General features: G+C 42.3%; 1 protein-coding gene across 1 annotated transcript in view; it reads right to left on the bottom strand.

The window, feature by feature from the left end:
• Positions 1-241: 241 nt before the first annotated feature.
• Positions 242-18,218, bottom strand: part of LOC117882910 (connector enhancer of kinase suppressor of ras 2-like) — a 376,187-nt gene continuing 358,210 nt past the window's right edge. The window contains exons 20-24 of the mRNA XM_034781795.1: positions 10,550-10,620; positions 6,875-6,975; positions 4,936-5,443; positions 4,361-4,560; positions 242-3,871 (exon numbers count right to left, since the gene is read on the bottom strand). Of these exons, the coding sequence (XP_034637686.1) occupies positions 3,656-3,871; positions 4,361-4,560; positions 4,936-5,443; positions 6,875-6,975; positions 10,550-10,620 (1,096 nt within the window). The 3' untranslated portion in view covers positions 242-3,655. The remainder of the gene's footprint in view (positions 3,872-4,360; positions 4,561-4,935; positions 5,444-6,874; positions 6,976-10,549; positions 10,621-18,218) is intronic.

Raw genomic sequence — 18,218 nt, 5'->3', positions numbered from 1 at the left:
AGCCTCTTTTAGGGCAGCTTTTTGACTTTCTTGCACAGCCTGAGAAGGCAAAATAGGCAGAAGCAGAGCCAATCATCTGACCTCATATGTCAAACAAAATGTCTGTATTAACCAGCCTAGTAATTTATTTTATTCAGTGGAAAAGATGGAGGCTATTTTTAAAATGTAGGATGTATAATTCACATTTTAAAAACAATTTCGTATTTTAACTTAAAGAACTCCACATCTTTATTCTCAAGTGTTTTTTTTAAACCTAAATACAGAAAGTCTTGTCTTGTTTGGTTTAGAAAGTAAAACTCTGCTTCTCCTAATATTAAACAGAAATTGAGGGGCATACACTGGTTGACATTTTCTTAGCTGAAAATCAGAATTTAACTGATTCTTATTTATTGTACAGAATTTTGTATGCATGTGAGTAAATGTGTCAAAATTCTTTGTCTTTATTGACATGTTAGTGATATTTGTAAAAGCTAAAAGAATAAAAATACTGTTTTAGACTTAGAAATATTTTTTTTCTTGTTCTAGGGACTAAGCATTGCTCCAAACCTATCTCCCAGTTTGTCTCAACCCCAGCCATGAGAAACCTCTCCAGAGTATACTAAAAGGAAAAAGAGTTCATTTTCCTTATTAGCTCACTTTTTAAAATCCTGAATAACCAAAACACATTTTAGCTTCTTTGATGGGGATGGCTCTCCAAGAGTAAAATATAGACTCATATCACTTAGAACTTCAAAACGAATAGACTCATGCCGAGGAAAGCTTTAAGAAAATATGATCAAAAGAAGTTGTGATCTCTTAGCCATGGGAGGGATTAGTTTTATGGCCTAGTCTAATCTCAGCCACTCATTATCTTTCAGAAATACCTTTGATTATTTTTCTTTTAATTATACTAAACCCTCTGAGAAATGAAGGTTGCGATCCAGTCTCTTAGCTATCATTTTTGTTTATTTTTGGAGGCACATATCCACTAAGAAAAAATATTATTTTTCTATTTTAGCTCTATCCAATTAATATTTGAGAAGAAGAGTGTAAGTTCACTTTTTAATGTTTACCGAAAACTTCATTTAATATGTTCTCCAGTCAAGTGGCATTTTTTCATCTTTGGGTTACAATACAATGGAATCCCTCTTGAGTATTGTTTTAAAATCTTAGTACAAAAGCACAGACTGTGGTTTGGGTTTGAAACAAAATGCAGATGTTTAAATCTCAGTAAGAACACCAAAAGCACAATCCATTTAATTAGTATTCTGTGACTATCTATAGCTTCTTGTTAATGCACATACAGTATGCAGTACAATTTCAAAGTGGCTTTTCCACCTTACACCATTGCTTATTTCAATACATAATACTCCTTCCACACGATATGGAGGACAGCAATAAAAAAATAGTGAGATATATCTATATCTATATCTATAATATTTATAGATCTGATATGAACAAAAGTTAGAAAGATACCTCTTCTCATGCTCTTTCTATTCAGTGGTGCACTAATTAAAATGTTCACATAGTAAATACATTCAGATTTGTGTTTACTGTTTGCATGAATATCGCAACTCTGATTTTGGTGAATGTGTGATGGCAAGTTTTTCTCGGTCTATTCCCTGCACCTTCATTATTGCTCCAGTTCAGCAAAGCACTTAGGCACAGGCTTAACTTTAAGTGCATGGTTAAATCCATCACTATTCAGCAGAGCACTTAGGGTTTAATCCGGCTCCTCTGAAGTCAATGGGAATTTTGCCATTAATTTAAGCAGCAGCACGATCATACCCTTTTAAGCCCATGCTTACGGGCCCATTGACCTCAATGGGACCTAGCATGGACTTAATTGCTTTGCCAAATTAGGAACCTAAATGCACTTATTTTGTATGTTCTATCCAAATGTAATTATAATTGTAGTGCAATGATTTCATGATTCAAGAGCTGGTGTGATGCAGAGAACCCAATATAAAAGTCAGTAATACTCTTCTACTAATAATATAATAACAATATCTTGGAATTATTTCAGGGTGAATTTTTTTACCACTGTGTCCACTGTGGTTCAAATAAATGGTGGTGTAACAGCGATAACAGAAAAATAAGTGAGTAGCATTCCTTTTTTTCAGGTACTATATCGTAAATGAACTAAACAAAAGGATGCTTTCTCACTAAATTCTTGTCTCTATAAAGTAAGTAAATTTATCTCCTTGAGCCATTTTTTTCATTTCATATCACAAATAATTTGAACTTTACAATTTGATTTCTTCTGTGAAACTAGAACTGGGCAAATACTGCAAAAAGATTTTTCTGCAAATATTTATTCAAATTTATATATGAAATTGCTTTGACTGTTCTGTTTGCTTTCTGAGAATATTCTAATAAATAAGTTTACTAGCAGGAACTTGAGTTTTAAGTGCATATTCAAGAATATTTATGGAAAGCAGATTTTGTTTTCATAAATGCAACTATTCACTCCAAAAACCTGATTCTTCAAGTTTCTAAGCAGGGAACAGAAAGAAACCATGTGATTTTATGCATCCATTTAAAACTAACTAATACAGATTGAATTTCAAATACTGAATTGAATACTTGCAATTAACTTGTTCATGAAGTATCTACAGATAAAGAATTACATGGTGAATAATTTTGAACAGTATGAATTCTTTACCCAGCTCTATGACAGTCTGATATACAAACAATTGATCAGTTCAAGAATCTTTTACTTAATTCTCAGTCTTGATGCCTCAGATAACAATATTTTAATATTTATGACTCACAGGTTTGTGGCACTAAATTCACAGTGGTGTGATTATGAAAACTGCCATAGCTACCATCTTCAGAAGCAGATGTTTTTCTTTTACCATGAAACACTTCAAAGTAGATAGAAAAGTCAGTTCAAGTGACAGCATCGGTGAACAACCAGGTTTCTTCTATTTGTATCTTAACCTCTTCTGTGCCACACTTGCATGCCTATGGCCACTGCTTTTAAAGGCAAGCTCATTCTTTTAAAAATAAGCACGACATCAAAGTGGCATGTACAGTATGCCCATAGGGCTGAAGGAGAGTCTATTTGCTGGATATATACACTATACATTGTAAGGCACACAAAAGTGGTTAAGTTTACTTTTTTTTATTACTCTGGTCTTCTGTAATTTCATAAAGATGGTAGCTACCACTGCTTGGAAAGGCTGGAAAAAAATGTGCACCCCTAAGAGTGGCCAGTGTATTTTTTTTATATATTTCCTTCAAGAAAAACTTGTGAAAAGGTGAATTTTAGGGTATTTTAAAAAATAAATATAAACTACCATGTTACCTTTTATATATGTAGATATGTTTACATATAATATATATATCTAAATATATAAAATGGTTGTAAGAACTCATTACTATAAGCTTAGCTTTAGTACAGTCCTTAAATAAATATACTGGTATATATTTTCCATTACACTTCTGCACTGCTTCTTTCTAATGCAGAACTTGATAAGCATGTTGGTTGATAATAGCAAACAAAATAATTCAGAACAGAATAATACTTATCATGCAATGTAGTAGGCATCCTGTGGCACTATTCTCTTATCCAAGTTATTTACAGTACTGCTGAGTACATTTACAAATATTACAGAGTTTGCCATATTGGATTTCTCCTGGCACCCAGCAAGTGTTCATGGTGCTAGTCCTGTCAGACATGTGTTTCAATGAATGAATGTGTGTGTGTCAGCAGTGGTGCGGGGGTTACAAGTTCAGTGGCTCCATTTTGAGGTTTCAGAGCAGTGCTGTACTCACAAATGTCCAGGAAAAATTCATAGTTCTTTATCTTCCACTCTTTGAACTTCTTTGATGTCAAGTTAGGATCATCCAGAAGATTGTTGATAGTTACCAGGTCCCCTTCCTTTGCCTGTTAAATGCCAAAAGAAACAGAGCACATTTCAGAAATACAATTTAAACGACGTGTTATACTTGGCCTTTTAGTTGTCCTTGAGTGCTAAAAAAAGGTGCTAGAGCAACTGCAATGCACACTAAGGTCCTTTATCTATACACAGAACTGTTACAGCTCACACAGTGCAATGCAGTCTTCCGTATATCCGTTGGCATGATTCCACAGTGGCTTTCAGTGACCATCTCTAATTGTAAAAGTGTAGTAAATTAGGTCTTCTTGACAATTCAGTCCTTGGCATCCTCCATGACACAGGTAACAAGAGTGCCAAATACTGGCAATGGTTGTGAGGTTGGCAACTGTCCCCTACCTTCTGTTTCTCTCAGTACTGCCAAAGTTTCCTTGTGACCTAATTCTCTCTCTAAAATAAAAGTCCAAACACTGAAAATTTTAAGAAGCTACACTGTTAGAATTTCATGTTGAACATAAACATTAATGGTAACAGCTTACTTTTAAAGTGCTCTTGAGAACTCTGATGTGATGAAGTTTTTCATTGATAATTGGATCATTGCACCTCTTTACAAAAGACTTCCGGAATTCCTGCTTGGTAGAAGGACGCTGCTCTCCAAAGGCTGACAAGCTGGCTTGTTCCAAAGACTTGTACAGCTCTTGCAGACCATCTGTACTTTCCCTGATTTCCTTTATGTTTTCTGGAAAAAAAATATTATTTTTTTAACAATCCAGGCAACTTTGGATGGGAGGGTAATGAAAGATCCTGAAAAGCTCAAGAATTCTGAAAGTTGCCTATGGAATAACCACCTGATATCTTTTCCTGATTTGAGAATTGATAAAATCAATTGTTCTGGTCAACAATAAAGTTGGAATCAGAACATACATAGACTTTCTGAACCAAAATGATGGTGTAGTAACTAATGCAATCTCCATATTTTCAGCTTTCTTGGAAATTATAATTCTGCCACAAAGATACTCATATAAAGCCTGATCACTCATCAATGAGGTCAATGGCAAAGCTCCCATTGAGGTCAATGGTGAGTATTGGTGTCACAGTCCCTTCAAAATCTTACCTTCTTCACAGAAACTATTTTGCTTTTTTATAAGAAGTTTCTCTTCAGGCTTCTCTTCTGTTATGCCTGAAGACTTCACATGCCCTTTGACCCTGACATCTCTGTTTCGTGGAAGGCTTTGACTACGTTGCTTCTGGGGCCTGTTATGAGAACTATATCCTCTTTGCCACTCCACCAAAGGGAAAGGTCCATCTCGTTCATGATTGTGACGTCTTTGGACTGGTAATGTTGCTTGTCTTCGCCTCTCTGGTGACATTCCAGGTCGGCCACTCATGTATTCTGGGTCAGGAGGAACAGTCTGAAGAAAATGGAGGCCAGAACTGGTTAAGGGGGTCTCTATCAGGTCCTGCCATGAGCGCCTTTCTCGATAGGGAGGTCTGCATCCTGACGAGTGTGTACTTCCTGTGGCATCTTGTCGGGAATCCTCCGCAGAAGAATAAGAGTAGGTAGATTCGCTTGAAAAGTGTCGACCATGTTTGGGTTCAGGGAACGGACTTGAAGAATTCACCTAAGAACAAATGAAAATATCTGATTATAAAGACATAATTGTGACTAGACATTGGCAAACCACAAAAGATACAGTTCAGTATATGTTAGTATTAACCAAATGATCTGATTTGTATAGTTTGGTATATCACACTATAAACTCTTAGTGAGCAAGACATAACTAACTGTGTAATACTTTATGTAAGCACTACATTTTTAACCACTCCCTATTCTTGTTTTGACACATTCTCTGCCCAAGAACAACTCCTGCTGGAAAGGACAGGATAGCACTGGTATAGGTTTTGCAAAGACCTAACCTAGCTTACACCTAGTCCAGCAGTGTGTTTTGAGGAAGACATGGAAGCCCCCGAAAGAAACCATAACTGGATTTCCTTTCTTTTCAGAAGGCAGATGTTCCAGCCAAACAGGGAAGAAAAAAAAAAACAAAAACTTCAGCACCCAAAAAAACATTTAAATTTTAGGGGACTGCTGAGCTTATCCAAATTATTTTAATTAAATTCTGCTTGGTCTTTGTATTATTTTAATTAAAAAAAGAGAGAAAGGCAAAAAAGTGGAAAAACAGAAAGGGAGGGGCTTAACCTGTATCCCGGTTGATAAACAGCATCACATGGGTGAAAATCAGTCTGAACTTCACCCATGTGATGCTGTTGCCTCAGTCATTCTTTCTTTGGTTCTGGTTGTGTGAGGATCGTGTCATTCACGCTGAAGAAAAATCTGAAAGAAAAATAGAGAACAGTCCTATCTGCACTTAGAAACAAAAGTTAAATATCACAGCCTACCCATGTACTGTATAGCAGCAGTGCTTTTATCGGCTATCAGAACCTGCCCATACACTGTACACAACAACTTTTATAAGGTATTTTTTGCTTTAAAGCACTTAAGAAAAATATTGCAGATACAATGGGTATTTTACACAATGCTATATTTTGAAAGAAACTTGTCTTTAAAGATATGTTTCTTATAAATAAAGTATTTTTCCTCCAGATAATGACTATTATATGAATATAATCTAAAACTCTTAATTTCCAGTAAATATGGAACACTATAGATACAGTATAAACTCTCAGGTAATAGAGATGACCCAAGTACAAGACATTTTATTCATACTGGAGTAAAAAATCTATGTATTCCTTTTGTATTGGATTTTTTTCTTTTTTAAAGAAAAAATTGGCTTGACCACACTAGGTAAACACAGCAGAGTAAAATGGCAGTAGTCTCTTCTTCCTATGTGCTCCCATTTCTTATTTTCAGAACATTCACTCCAGCTCTTAGCCATTAGAAATGATAATATTCTCAGAGTTTACAGCTGAGAACCATCTCTGTTCTGCTCATAATGTAATTAGATGCCATTACAAAACAAGCAAAATACTAATCAAAGAAGCATGGACATTTATTTCTTGGCCTTATACAGCATGTATTATTCATGACTTACTGAGGGTGTTCGATGGTAGGTGTCACATCGTGTTGAAGGGCCTTCCTGTTTCAGGGTTAAAGAGCCATCAATATCATCCTGGTCACTTTCACTCCAGTAATCTGGTAACAAAATGTTCTATGTTTCATTGAAATATTTACTCATAAGATAGTATTGGCAACATTTTCAAAGCATAATTGATACTTTCTCTGATATAGACAGGATGTAAGTCCCAGTCTCTGAAGCGTCTGAGGGCTGGATTTTCTAAGATATTTAGATGCCTTAAGACAGTGGTCTCCAAACTTTTTATGCACAAGCTCACTTTTTGAATTTAAGTGCAACCTAGGCTCTACCCCACCTCTTTCCTGAGGCCCCGCCCCGCTCACTCCATCCCCCCTCTCTCTCTCATTCGCTCTTCCCCTCCCCCACTCACTTTCACTGGGCTGGGGCAGGGGGGGCTGGGGTGCAGGAAGGGGTGCGGGCTCTGGGTTGGGGGCGAGGGGTTTGGCATGTAGGAGGGGGCTCTGGGATGAGCCTGGCCAGGGTGTTGGGGTGCAAGAGGGGTGAAGGAAGCAAGCTCTGGGAGGGAATTTTGGTGCAGGAGGAGGCTCCAGGCTAGGGCAGAGTGTTGAGGTGCAGGAGGGGGTGTGGGCTCTGGGAGGGAGTTTGAGTGCAGGAAGGGACTCTGGGCTAGGGCAGAGTTGTGGGGTGCAGGAGGGGGCATGGGGTGCTGGCTCCAGGAGGGGGCTCAGGGCTGGGGATTGGGATGTGGGAGGAGTGTGGGCTCCCACCCGGGTGGCACTTACCTCAGGCAGCGGCACAGCAGGGCTAACACAGGCTCCCTGCTTGCCCCAGCCCAACACTGCTCCCGGAAGCGGCCATCACGCACCTGTGGCCCCTGGTGGGGGGGCCGGGGTCTTTGCATGGTGCCCATCTCTGCAGGCACTGCCCCTGCAGCTCCCATTGGCCGCAGTTCCCCATTCTCAGCCAATGGGAGCTGTGGGGGAAGTGCTTGAGGCAGGAGCGGTGCACGGAGACCCCATCCCCCCGCCAGGGCCTCAGGAGTGTGCTGGCCAATTCTGGGAGCAGTGCGCGGCCATGGCAGGCACCACTGGACTTTTAGCAGCCGGAGATTGTGATAGACTGTCAGAGGCTCCAGGATCAACCAGTCGATCACAATCTACCGATTGGTGACCATTGCCTTAAGACATGGATAGGTGCCTAGTGGGATTTTCAAAAAAGCCCGAGCAGGTTAAGCATCTAAGTCCATTGATTTCACAGGGAGTTAAGTGCCTAACCCACTCAGGCACTTTTGAAAATCCCACTAGTTACCAATCTGCATCTACAAGCCCCTAAGTACCTTTGAAAATCTGGTACTTAGACATTTATGGCACATCTACATTGCAAAAAATCCCACAGCAGTGAGTCACAGAGCCTGGTTCATCTGATTTGGGCTCTGGGGTCTTGAACTAGAGAGCTAAAAATAGCAGTGTAGGCGTTCTTGCCTGGGGTGGAGCCTGGGCTCTGAGACCCACCTGCCTTGCCAGGTGTCAGAGCCCAGGCTCCAGCACAAGCAGGAATGTCTATACTGCTATTTTTAGCCCCATAGCATGAGTCCCACAAGCCCAAGTCAGTTGACCATGGCTCTGAGACTTGCTGCCATGGGATTTCTTTTGCAGTGTAGGCATAACCTTAGGAACCTCAGTCCCACTGACTTTCATGGACATACTTCCTGGATGGTTGAAAGGCACTTCGCTTTCAGCTCAATGCCTCAAAACTCACTCAAGGAGTATACCAGTAGTCTATCAAATCAGGAATTCCGTGTTGTGCTTATAGTCGAATTCTCTTCGCCAACAGTAATAATCAGAAAGGAGTTGCATATTCCTTCACAGAAGACAAAAGCATTTACAAACCGCAATATCAAAATATTCAGTTAATCATCCAGTCATTCTATTGTCCAAATTGGTATTTTATCATAATCTGGGTATTTTATCATAATCTGTATGTGATGATAGAAAAGACTGTATCTGGACTGCATAATGTAAAAACAAAGTACACTTTTTCTCAGTTCATTTTTCTCTCCTGTTTACTATTTTCTCTTTAAATGAGTGCATTCTCCTCACCCCAGCTGTGTATGATCTGCTCTGCTGGCTGGTGGAGAAATGGGGGGCAGGCAGGGCCGGCTCCAGGCACCAGCCCACCAAGCATGTGCTTGGGGCAGCGCCTGGAGGGGAGCGGTGCAGCGGGGTGCTCCGGCCCGGGAGCGGGGCCGCGACTGGGCTCGCCACCCTCCCTGCGGTGCTCCGGCCACCGGGGAGAGCGGAGCCACAGTGGGCTCTGGCAAAAAAGCCACAGCCGGCCCTGGGGGCAGGGCTACTACCCTGTTTCTCTGTGGAGAATGAGGAAGTTATCTGTATTATTTTTAATGAACATCATATGCACTTGCATCTCAGTTTATTGGCTTGATATTAATTATCCTGCCTAATTTTGAGGAGTTAACTCAAAGAAGACTGTTAGGGGAGAAACAAACAGGAAATGAAACAATGGCAAAAATAAGGTACTGTCAGAGAGCAAGGTTTATTCTTCTCAGGCCCAAACCTGGGATCAAAGGGGATACTAAACCACTAATGTTCCCAGCCTGGGGAGGAAGGGGGTGTTGAGTGGCAGCAGTGGCTGGAGGTGAGCCTCTGACAGAGAGAGAGAGACACACAGAGACATACACATACTGCAGGGCCTGTCGTCTATCACTCCCAGCCAGGAGTAGGGATGGCTGGGTTGAGTCATCTTACCTAACACTTGCAAGAAAAGAATAAAGTGATGTAAGAATGAGGCATATAGGTCTTTTGTTGTTTTATCCCTCTTAGCTTCTTACTATGTATCTTTGGGTGAACAAAAAAATTTTTGTTTTGATACAGCTTTTTAACTCTCTTTAATCAGTTGCTGGTCACAGACTCATAAAGAGGAAATTTCTTGCAGGTGCCAAGTACATTTGGGCCTGTTATGTTAACACAGTTTGGAATCAGGGCTGCAACCCAGAAATCCAGTCCAAGGGTGATTGGACTTTGGGGTTCCACCCCGAGAGAGGTGAAGGAAGCCAAGCCTGTCACCTGAAGAGTGCACTCAAGAGGGACTAAAAGGGGTTTAAAGTGCAACTTGCCCTATGTCCATGTCACTCTCTCATTAGGGATTAGCACAGCTGATGGCACTAAGGCCTGGTCTATACTACCCGCCTGAATCGGCGGGTAGAAATCGACCTCTCGGGGATCGATTTATCGCGTCCCGTCGGGACGCGACAATCGATCCCCGAATCGGCGCTCTAACTCCACCAGCGGAGGTGGTAGTAAGCGCCGCCGACAAAAAGCGGCAGAAGTCGATTTTGCCGCCGTCCTCACAACGGGGTAAGTCGGCTGTAATACGTCGAATTCAGCTACGCTATTCACGTAGCTGAATTTGCGTATCTTAAATCGACTCCCCGCTGTAGTGTAGATGTACCCTAACAGAGACCTATAAGGGGTTACACATATCTATGAAAACAAACAGTTAAAAGATACTGCCTACGTTAATCAACTCATTGTGAGATACCTGTGATTTATGTCCAAATCATGAGATGACTCAGTTAACAGAAACATTTTTGGAGCCTCTCTTTCTTATCAGACCTCTCTAAGTCAATTTTGATTAAAATCACAGAAGCCTTACCTTCATCTGGCCGAATATTCTTGTCATCAGGTGTATAACCAATGGCTGCAAGACCCAGACGGTTCATCCATCTAATAAAATAATAGACAAGGAAGAAGAATATTTAAAGCACAATCCAGTGGTAAATGCTGTGGCCTATATTCTCTTATAATGGGGAAAAAACAGAGGGAAGAGAAGTAGTAGTGTAAAAACCTATGGTTTTCAAGCTGAGAAAAACCTGACTCATACGTTCATCAGAGTAATGAGGTTACATGGAGGATGCAGCCACTGAAGTACACAGAGTCCGAGGAGCCATGGAGAAATCTGATCTCAATCCACAGCTCGTGGAGCATCCATGTGGAGAACCAGACCCTCTGTACTTCTCTCTGTAACTCACTCTGTGTGAGCCTTGCACTGTTAAGGGCCAGGATGTCAGTGTTCCCTCTATCACGTCACCAAAGTGGAGCAACAAATGCAAAGCACACCTGCTAATACTGCAAATAGCAGAATTAATTAACACTGACTTTTCTACGCATATTTCCATTGGATACTTAGGGGAGCATGCTGTATAGAGCAGAGGCTTCCTAAGTTTCCCCCACTTCAAGTGCAATCAAATATCCATTGAATCCTAACTGCACAGTGCTGGTGTGGAAGAGCTTCCATGGTTTCGGGGAGGGGAACATACTACATTGGTTCTGATGCCCCCTCTGCTTGTTTCTAGGCATTTGCATCCCTTTATGGCCCCACACAACTGGCTCAAAGGCCTGGTCTACACTATGAGTTTAATTTGAATTTAGCAGCGTTAAATCGAATTAACCCTGCACCTGTCCACACAATGAAGCCATTTCTTTCGAAATAAAGGGCTCTTAAAATTGATTTCTGTACTCCTCCCCGACGAGCGGAGTAGCGCCAAAATCGATATTGTCATTTTGAATTAGGGTTAGTGTGGCCACAATTCGATGGTATTGGCCTCCGGAAGCTATCCCACAGTGTACCATTGTGACCGCTCTGGACAGCAATCTGAACTCGAATGCACTGGCTAGGTAGACAGGAAAAGCCCCGCGAACATTTGAATTTCATTTCCTGTTTGTCCAGCACAGGAGAGTACAGGTGACCACAGAGAGCTCATCAGCACAGGTAACCATGCCAGCCGATAATTGAAAAAGAGCACCAGCATGGACCATACGGGAGGTACTGGATCTGATCGCTATATGGGGAGAGGATTCAGTGCTAGCAGAACTTCGTTCGAAAAGACGAAATGCCAAAACTTTTGAAAAAATCTCCAAGGACATGATGGAGAGAGGCCACAACAGGGACTCAGAGCAGTGCCACGTGAAAGTCAAGGAGCTCAGACAAGCCTATCAGAAAACAAAGGAGGCAAACAGTCACTCTGGGTCAGAGCCGCAGACATGCTGCTTCTACGCTGAGCTGCATGCAATTCTAGGGGGGGCCGCTGTGTAATCCTCAGGAGACTGATATTGCTCATGGTAACCTGGTTGAAATACGGGAATTTAATTAAGGGGACAGAGGTGGCCCTTCCTACTGGGCTGTTTGCCTGTGGCTGAAAAGAAAACCCTTCCCGGGGGAAGCCAAGGGGGGGGGGGGGGGGAGGTTTGGTGCTGAGCTTTTCACGTGTTCCAGTGAACGTGAGGACAGGAGGGACCAACGTGAGGAGAGAAGAGATGTTCGAGATGAGAGGTGGCAGCAGGAAGATCAGAGGAGGCAGGATGCAATGCTGGGGCTGCTGTGTGAGCAAACACACATGCTCCGGCGTCTGGTGGAGCTTCAGGAATGGCAGCAGGATCACAGACTGCCGCTGCAGCCCCTGTATAACCCCCCCTCCTCCCTCACCATGTTCCATAGCCTCCTCACCCAGACGTGTAAGAACGCGGGGGGGGGGGGGGAGGCTCCGTACACCCTCCCATTCCACCCCAGTGGACAGCCCAAGCAAAGGACTGTCATTATTTTAACCTCTTTTTAGTGGCCTTTTCCTTCCCTCCTATCCTCCTCCCAAACCCCACCCAGGCTACCTTCTCAGTTCTCTCCCTCTTTTTATAATCAATTAATAAAGAATACATGGATCCTTTGAAAGCAAGCTGTGATCGAAGGGGGAGGGTGGGTTGCCTACAGAGAATGAGTCAATAAAGGGGGCGGATTTTCATCAAGGAGAAACAAACAGAACTTTCATACGGTAGCCTGGCCAGTCATGAAACTGATTTTCAAAGCTTCTCTGATGCGCCGCGCTTCCTGGTGTGCTCTTCTAATCGCCCTGGTGTCTGGCTGCACATAATCAGCAGCCAGGCGATTTGCCTCAGCCTCCCACCCCACCATAAAGGTCTGCCCCTTACTCTCACAGAGACTGTGGAGCACACAGCAAGCAGCAATAACAATGGGGATATTGGTTTGGCTGAGGTCTGAGCGAGACAGTAAAGTGCGCCAGCGACCTTTTAAATGGCCAAATGCACATTCCACCACCATTCTGCACTTGCTCAGCCTGTAGTTGAACAGCCCCTGACTCCTGTCCAGGCTGCCTGTGTATGGCTTCATGAGCCATGGCATTAAGGGGTAGGCTGGGTCCCCAAGGATAACTATAGGTATTTCAACATCCCCAACGGTGATTTTCTGGTCTGGGAAGTAAGTCCCTTGCTGCAGCCGTTTAAACAGAGTAGTGTTCCTGAAGACGCGAGCATCATGAACCCTTCCTGGCCAGCCCACGTTGATGTTGGTGAAACGTCCCGTGATCCACCAGTGCTTGCAGCACCATTGAAAAGTAACCCTTGCGGTTTATGTACTGGGTACCCTGGTGCTCCGGTGCCAAAATAGGGATATGGGTTCCATCTATCGGAATCCCATTGCAGCAAAGCCATCCACTATGGCCTGCACATTTCCCAGAGTCACTACCTTTCGTAGCAGCAGCTCAATGATTGCTTTGGCTACTTGCATGACAGCAGCCCTCACAGTAGATTTGCCCACTCCAAATTGATGTCTGACTGACTGGTAGCTGTCTGGCGTTGCAAGCGTCCACAGGGCTATCGCCACTCGCTTCTCAACTGTGAGGGCTGCTCTCATCCTGGTATTCTGGTGCTTCAGGGAAGGGGAAAGCACAAAGTTCCATGAAAGTGCCCTTAAACATGCGAAAGTTTCGCAGCCACTGGGAATCGTCCCACACCTGCAACACTATGCGGTCCCACCAGTCTGTGCTTGTTTCCCGGGTCCAGAATCGGCGTTCCACGGATAGAACCTGCCCCATCAACAACATGATCTCCAAAGTGCCGGGACCCACGGTTTGAGAGAAGTCTGTGTCCATGTCCATGTCCTCGTCCTCATCACTCTCGTCGCCACGCTGCTGTCGCCGCCTCCTCCTTGCCTCGTTTTTCTGGTCCTGGTTCAGCATAAACTGCATGATAATGCGTGAGGTGTTTACAATGTTCAAGACTGCTGTCTTGAGCAGGCTCTATGCTTGCCGTGGTATGGCGTCTGCTGTGTTCACCCAGGAAAAAAGGCGCAAAACGGTTGTCTGCTGTTGCTTTCATGGAGGGAGGGGTGAGGCTGTACCCAGAACAACCTGCGACAATGTTTTTTGCCCCATCAGGCACTGGGATCTCAACCCAGAATTCCAATGGGTGGGGGAGACTGTGGGAACTATGGGATAGCTATGGGATAACTACCCACAGTGCAACGCTCCAGAAATTGACGCTAACCCCGGTACCTGGACGCACACCGCCGAATTAATGTGCTTAGTGTGGTCGCATACATTCGACTTTATACAATTTGTTTCCAAAATTCGAATTCTGTAAATTCGGATTAATCCCGTAGTGTAGACATACCTATAGACAGATCAATTGCTGGTGCACCTACTGCCAAAGTAATAATTACTTCAGAAACCAACAACAGTATTTCCCATGGTGACATCCATTGTACATTCATGGTGATAATACAAGACAGTATTAAAATAAAAACAGAAAGATGCTCATGATTTCATGCAGACAAATTATGAAAGAAAATTCTGTACTTATCAAATCAGAAAGCTAAAAGTTGAAATGAGACTGTAGTATATGATTGATTTCTGAAGTATTAGTCTAGGTGTACATACTATTGGAGTCATGGAAGCAAATTTTGATCTCTGTTATCTTCTTGCTTTATATAGAATGGAATATACTCTGACAACATCTATAATATAATCTATAAAGGGATATTACCCTGACAACATGCTACAATTTTGCACACACATTTATTCTTTTATCCCTGAGCTGCTCCTTATTTGACAAGAGGATCTGGTATTTTCAAAAGCAGACCATTAGATAAAGCATATTTTGGGATTAATTCCCCAAACCCCATCCTTGTTGAAATACACTGATTTTGTATTTCTACAATGTATTTACTTGAATCATACAAAAAGAAGAAAATGAACAAAATTAGAGAGAAGGTAAAGATACTTGATTGAAATCGAACTCTCCAGAAGGAAGTCTATCAAGGGTAATTCATTTCCTTTTGCCTGCATATAGAATGATCATGTTACATGGAATGAATCAGCCAATTTTCAGCAACAATGAAACATCAAGATCACAACGGATGAAGAAAAAACAGTAATATGAACATCAGTGTTTTCTATGCCAGATTACTCTTGATAACTAAAAAAGCATTCTCTCATTCAGAATTATTAAAAATGTGTTTATTTTAAAAAAATGAGAACAATCAGGCTACAGCTTCAAATATTTCCTTAATCAACAAAGACTTAACATCTGTCTAAAAGATAACAGTTTCCTTATACAGTGAGATTACATGCTTTTTGGAATCAATGCTGCCCTCTTTTAAATGGCACAACTTGAAGCTGATACAGTTAATCAACCAAGGATAAAATTATTAGCCATGTGACAAGATCACCCTTCAAGGGCTTCTCATAAGAGACAAACATTCATGAACAACATATAGAATCATAGAATATCAGGTTTGGAAGGGACCTCAGGAGGTCATCTAGTCCAACCCCCTGCTCAAAGCAGGACCAATTCCCCACTAAATCATCCCAGCCAGGGCTTTGTCAAGCCTGACCTAAAAAACCTCTAAGGAAGGAGATTCCACCACCTCCCTAGGTAACCCATTCCAGTGCTTCACCACCCTCCTAGTGAAAAAGTTTTTCCTAATATCCAACCTAAACCTCCCCCACTGCAACTTGAGACCATTACTCCTTGTTCTGTCATCAGGTACTACTGAGAACAGTCTAGATCCATCCTCTTTGGAACCCCCTTTCAGGTAGTTGAAAGCAGCTATCAAATCCCACCTCATTCTTCTCTTCTGCAGACTAAACAATCCCAGTTCCCTCAGCCTCTCCTCATAAGTCATGTGCTCCAGCCCCCTAATCATTTTTGTTGCCCTCCGCTGGACTCTTTCCAATTTTTCCACATCCTTCTTGTAGTGTGGGGCCCAAAACTGGACACAATACTCCAGATGAGGCCTCACCAATGTCAAATAGAGCGGAATGATCACGTCCCTCGATCTGCTGGCAATGCCCCTACTTATACAGCCCAAAATGCCATTAGCCTTCTTGGCAACAAGGGCACACTGTTGACTCAAATCCAGCTTCTCGTCCACTGTAACCCCTAGGTCCTTTTCTGCAGAACTGCTTCCTAGCTATTCGGTCCCTAGTCTGTAACAGTGAATGGGATTCTTCCGTCCTAAGTGCAGGACTCTCCACTTGTCCTTGTTGAACCTCATCAGTTTTCTTTTGGCCCAATCCTCTAATTTGTCTAGGTCCCTCTGTATCCTATCCCTACCCTCCAGTGTATCTACCACTCCTCCCAGTTTAGTGTCATCTGCAAACTTGCTGAGAGTGCAGTTCACGCCATCCTCCAGATCATTAATGAAGATATTGAACAAAACCGGCCCCGGAACCGACCCTTGGGGCACTCCGCTTGAAACCGGCTGCCAACTAGACACGGAGCCGTTGATCACTACCCGTTGAGCCCAATGATCTAGCCAGCTTTCTATCCACCTTATAGTCCATTCATCCAGCCCATACTTCTTTAACTTGCTGGCAAGAATACTGTGGGAGACTCTATCAAAAGCTTTGCTAAAGTCAAGGAATAACACATCCACTGCTTTCCCCTCATCCACAGACCCAGTTATCTCCTCATAGAAGGCAATTAGGTTAGTCAGGCATGACTTGCCCTTTGTGAATCCATGCTGACTGTTCCTGATCACTTTCCTGTCCTCCGAGTGCTTCAGAATTGATTCCTTGAGGACCTGCTCCATGATTTTTCCAGGGACTGAGGTGAGGCTGACTGGCCTGTAGTTCTCCGGATCCTCCTCCTTCCCTTTTTTAAAGATGGGACGACATTAGCTTTTTCTAGTCATCTGGGACCTCCCCCGATCGCCATGGGTTTTCAAAGATAATGGCCAATGGCTCTGCATCACATCCGCCAACTCCTTTAACACCCTCAGATGCAGCGCATCCGGCCCCATGGACCTGTGCTCATCCAGTTTTTCTAAATAGTCCCGAACCACTTCTTTCTCCACAGAGGGCTGGTCACCTTCTCCCCATACTGTGCTGCCCAGTGCAGCAGTCTGGGAGCTGACCTTGTTTGTGAAGACAGAGGCAAAAGAATCATTGAGTACATTAGCTTTTTCCACATCCTCTGTCACTAGATTGCCTCCCTCATTCAGTAAGGAGCCCACACTTTCCTTGACTTTCTTCTTGTTGCTAACATACCTGAAGAAACCCTTCTTGTTACTCTTAACATCTCTTGCTAGCTGCAACTCCAAGTGTGATTTGGCCTTCCTGATTTCACTCCTGCATGCCTGAGCAATATTTTTATACTCCTCCTTGGTCATTTGTCCAATCTTCCACCTCTTGTATATGTATTACAATAACGTTGATTTTTGTGTAAGTTACATGAAGATAGGAAAGAAGTATATTAAACTACTTACATGAGAACAATATTCAACAATACATTTCTAACTCACTGAATTTGTGAGTATTTTGATGGTACAGCATATGAAAAGGGATATAAAATGGGGGAAAAGTCATTGCTACCATAAAAAGAAGGCAATGTAGAAGTGAGATAAAATGGTCTAATGGTTTAAGCAAAGACTCGTGAGTCGGAATGCTTTTGTTCTAGTACAGGATCTGTCACCGACTTCTATGTGGTCCTCAGCAAACCACGTAATTTAGCTGAATCACCGCTTTCTCAGGTATACAATAAGGACAATGACCAACTTAATTTCAGACTTACAGGTGTTGTGAGAATTAATTTATTTATAAACCTGTGAAGATATGAAAAACTACCTATTAAAACACTAATTATTATTGTTATTAAATGAAAAAAGGTGAAGGTGGGACATTTAGAATTAGGAATAAAAATGCAGACCACTTTTCACAAACATCAGATGCAAATGTTACAACTGCCTACAGACATCTAATTTACGTGATTTGCCATCCCAAACAACTGACCTCAAGAACATACAGGAAGTTATTTTTAAACAATGAACAGTTCTTTAACATTTTCTCCACTATAATACCCAGCAATATAAGTTCATTCAACAAAAGGCATGTTTATAATTTGTGAGATACTTGCTTTTCTTGACAAAACCTATCATTTATTGCAAGTAACTGAAATCTCATTTCCCCTTGTTCATTACTAATAACGTGTTGGTAATTTTAAAATTGTGTTCTTGAATTGCCAAATCATAATAT

The sequence above is a fragment of the Trachemys scripta genome, chromosome 9 (assembly GCF_013100865.1).
Source record: "Trachemys scripta elegans isolate TJP31775 chromosome 9, CAS_Tse_1.0, whole genome shotgun sequence".
Lineage (NCBI taxonomy): Eukaryota > Metazoa > Chordata > Testudines > Emydidae > Trachemys > Trachemys scripta.
Note: the sequence above shows the minus strand (reverse complement) of the source record. Positions and strands in the feature narration are given on the sequence as shown.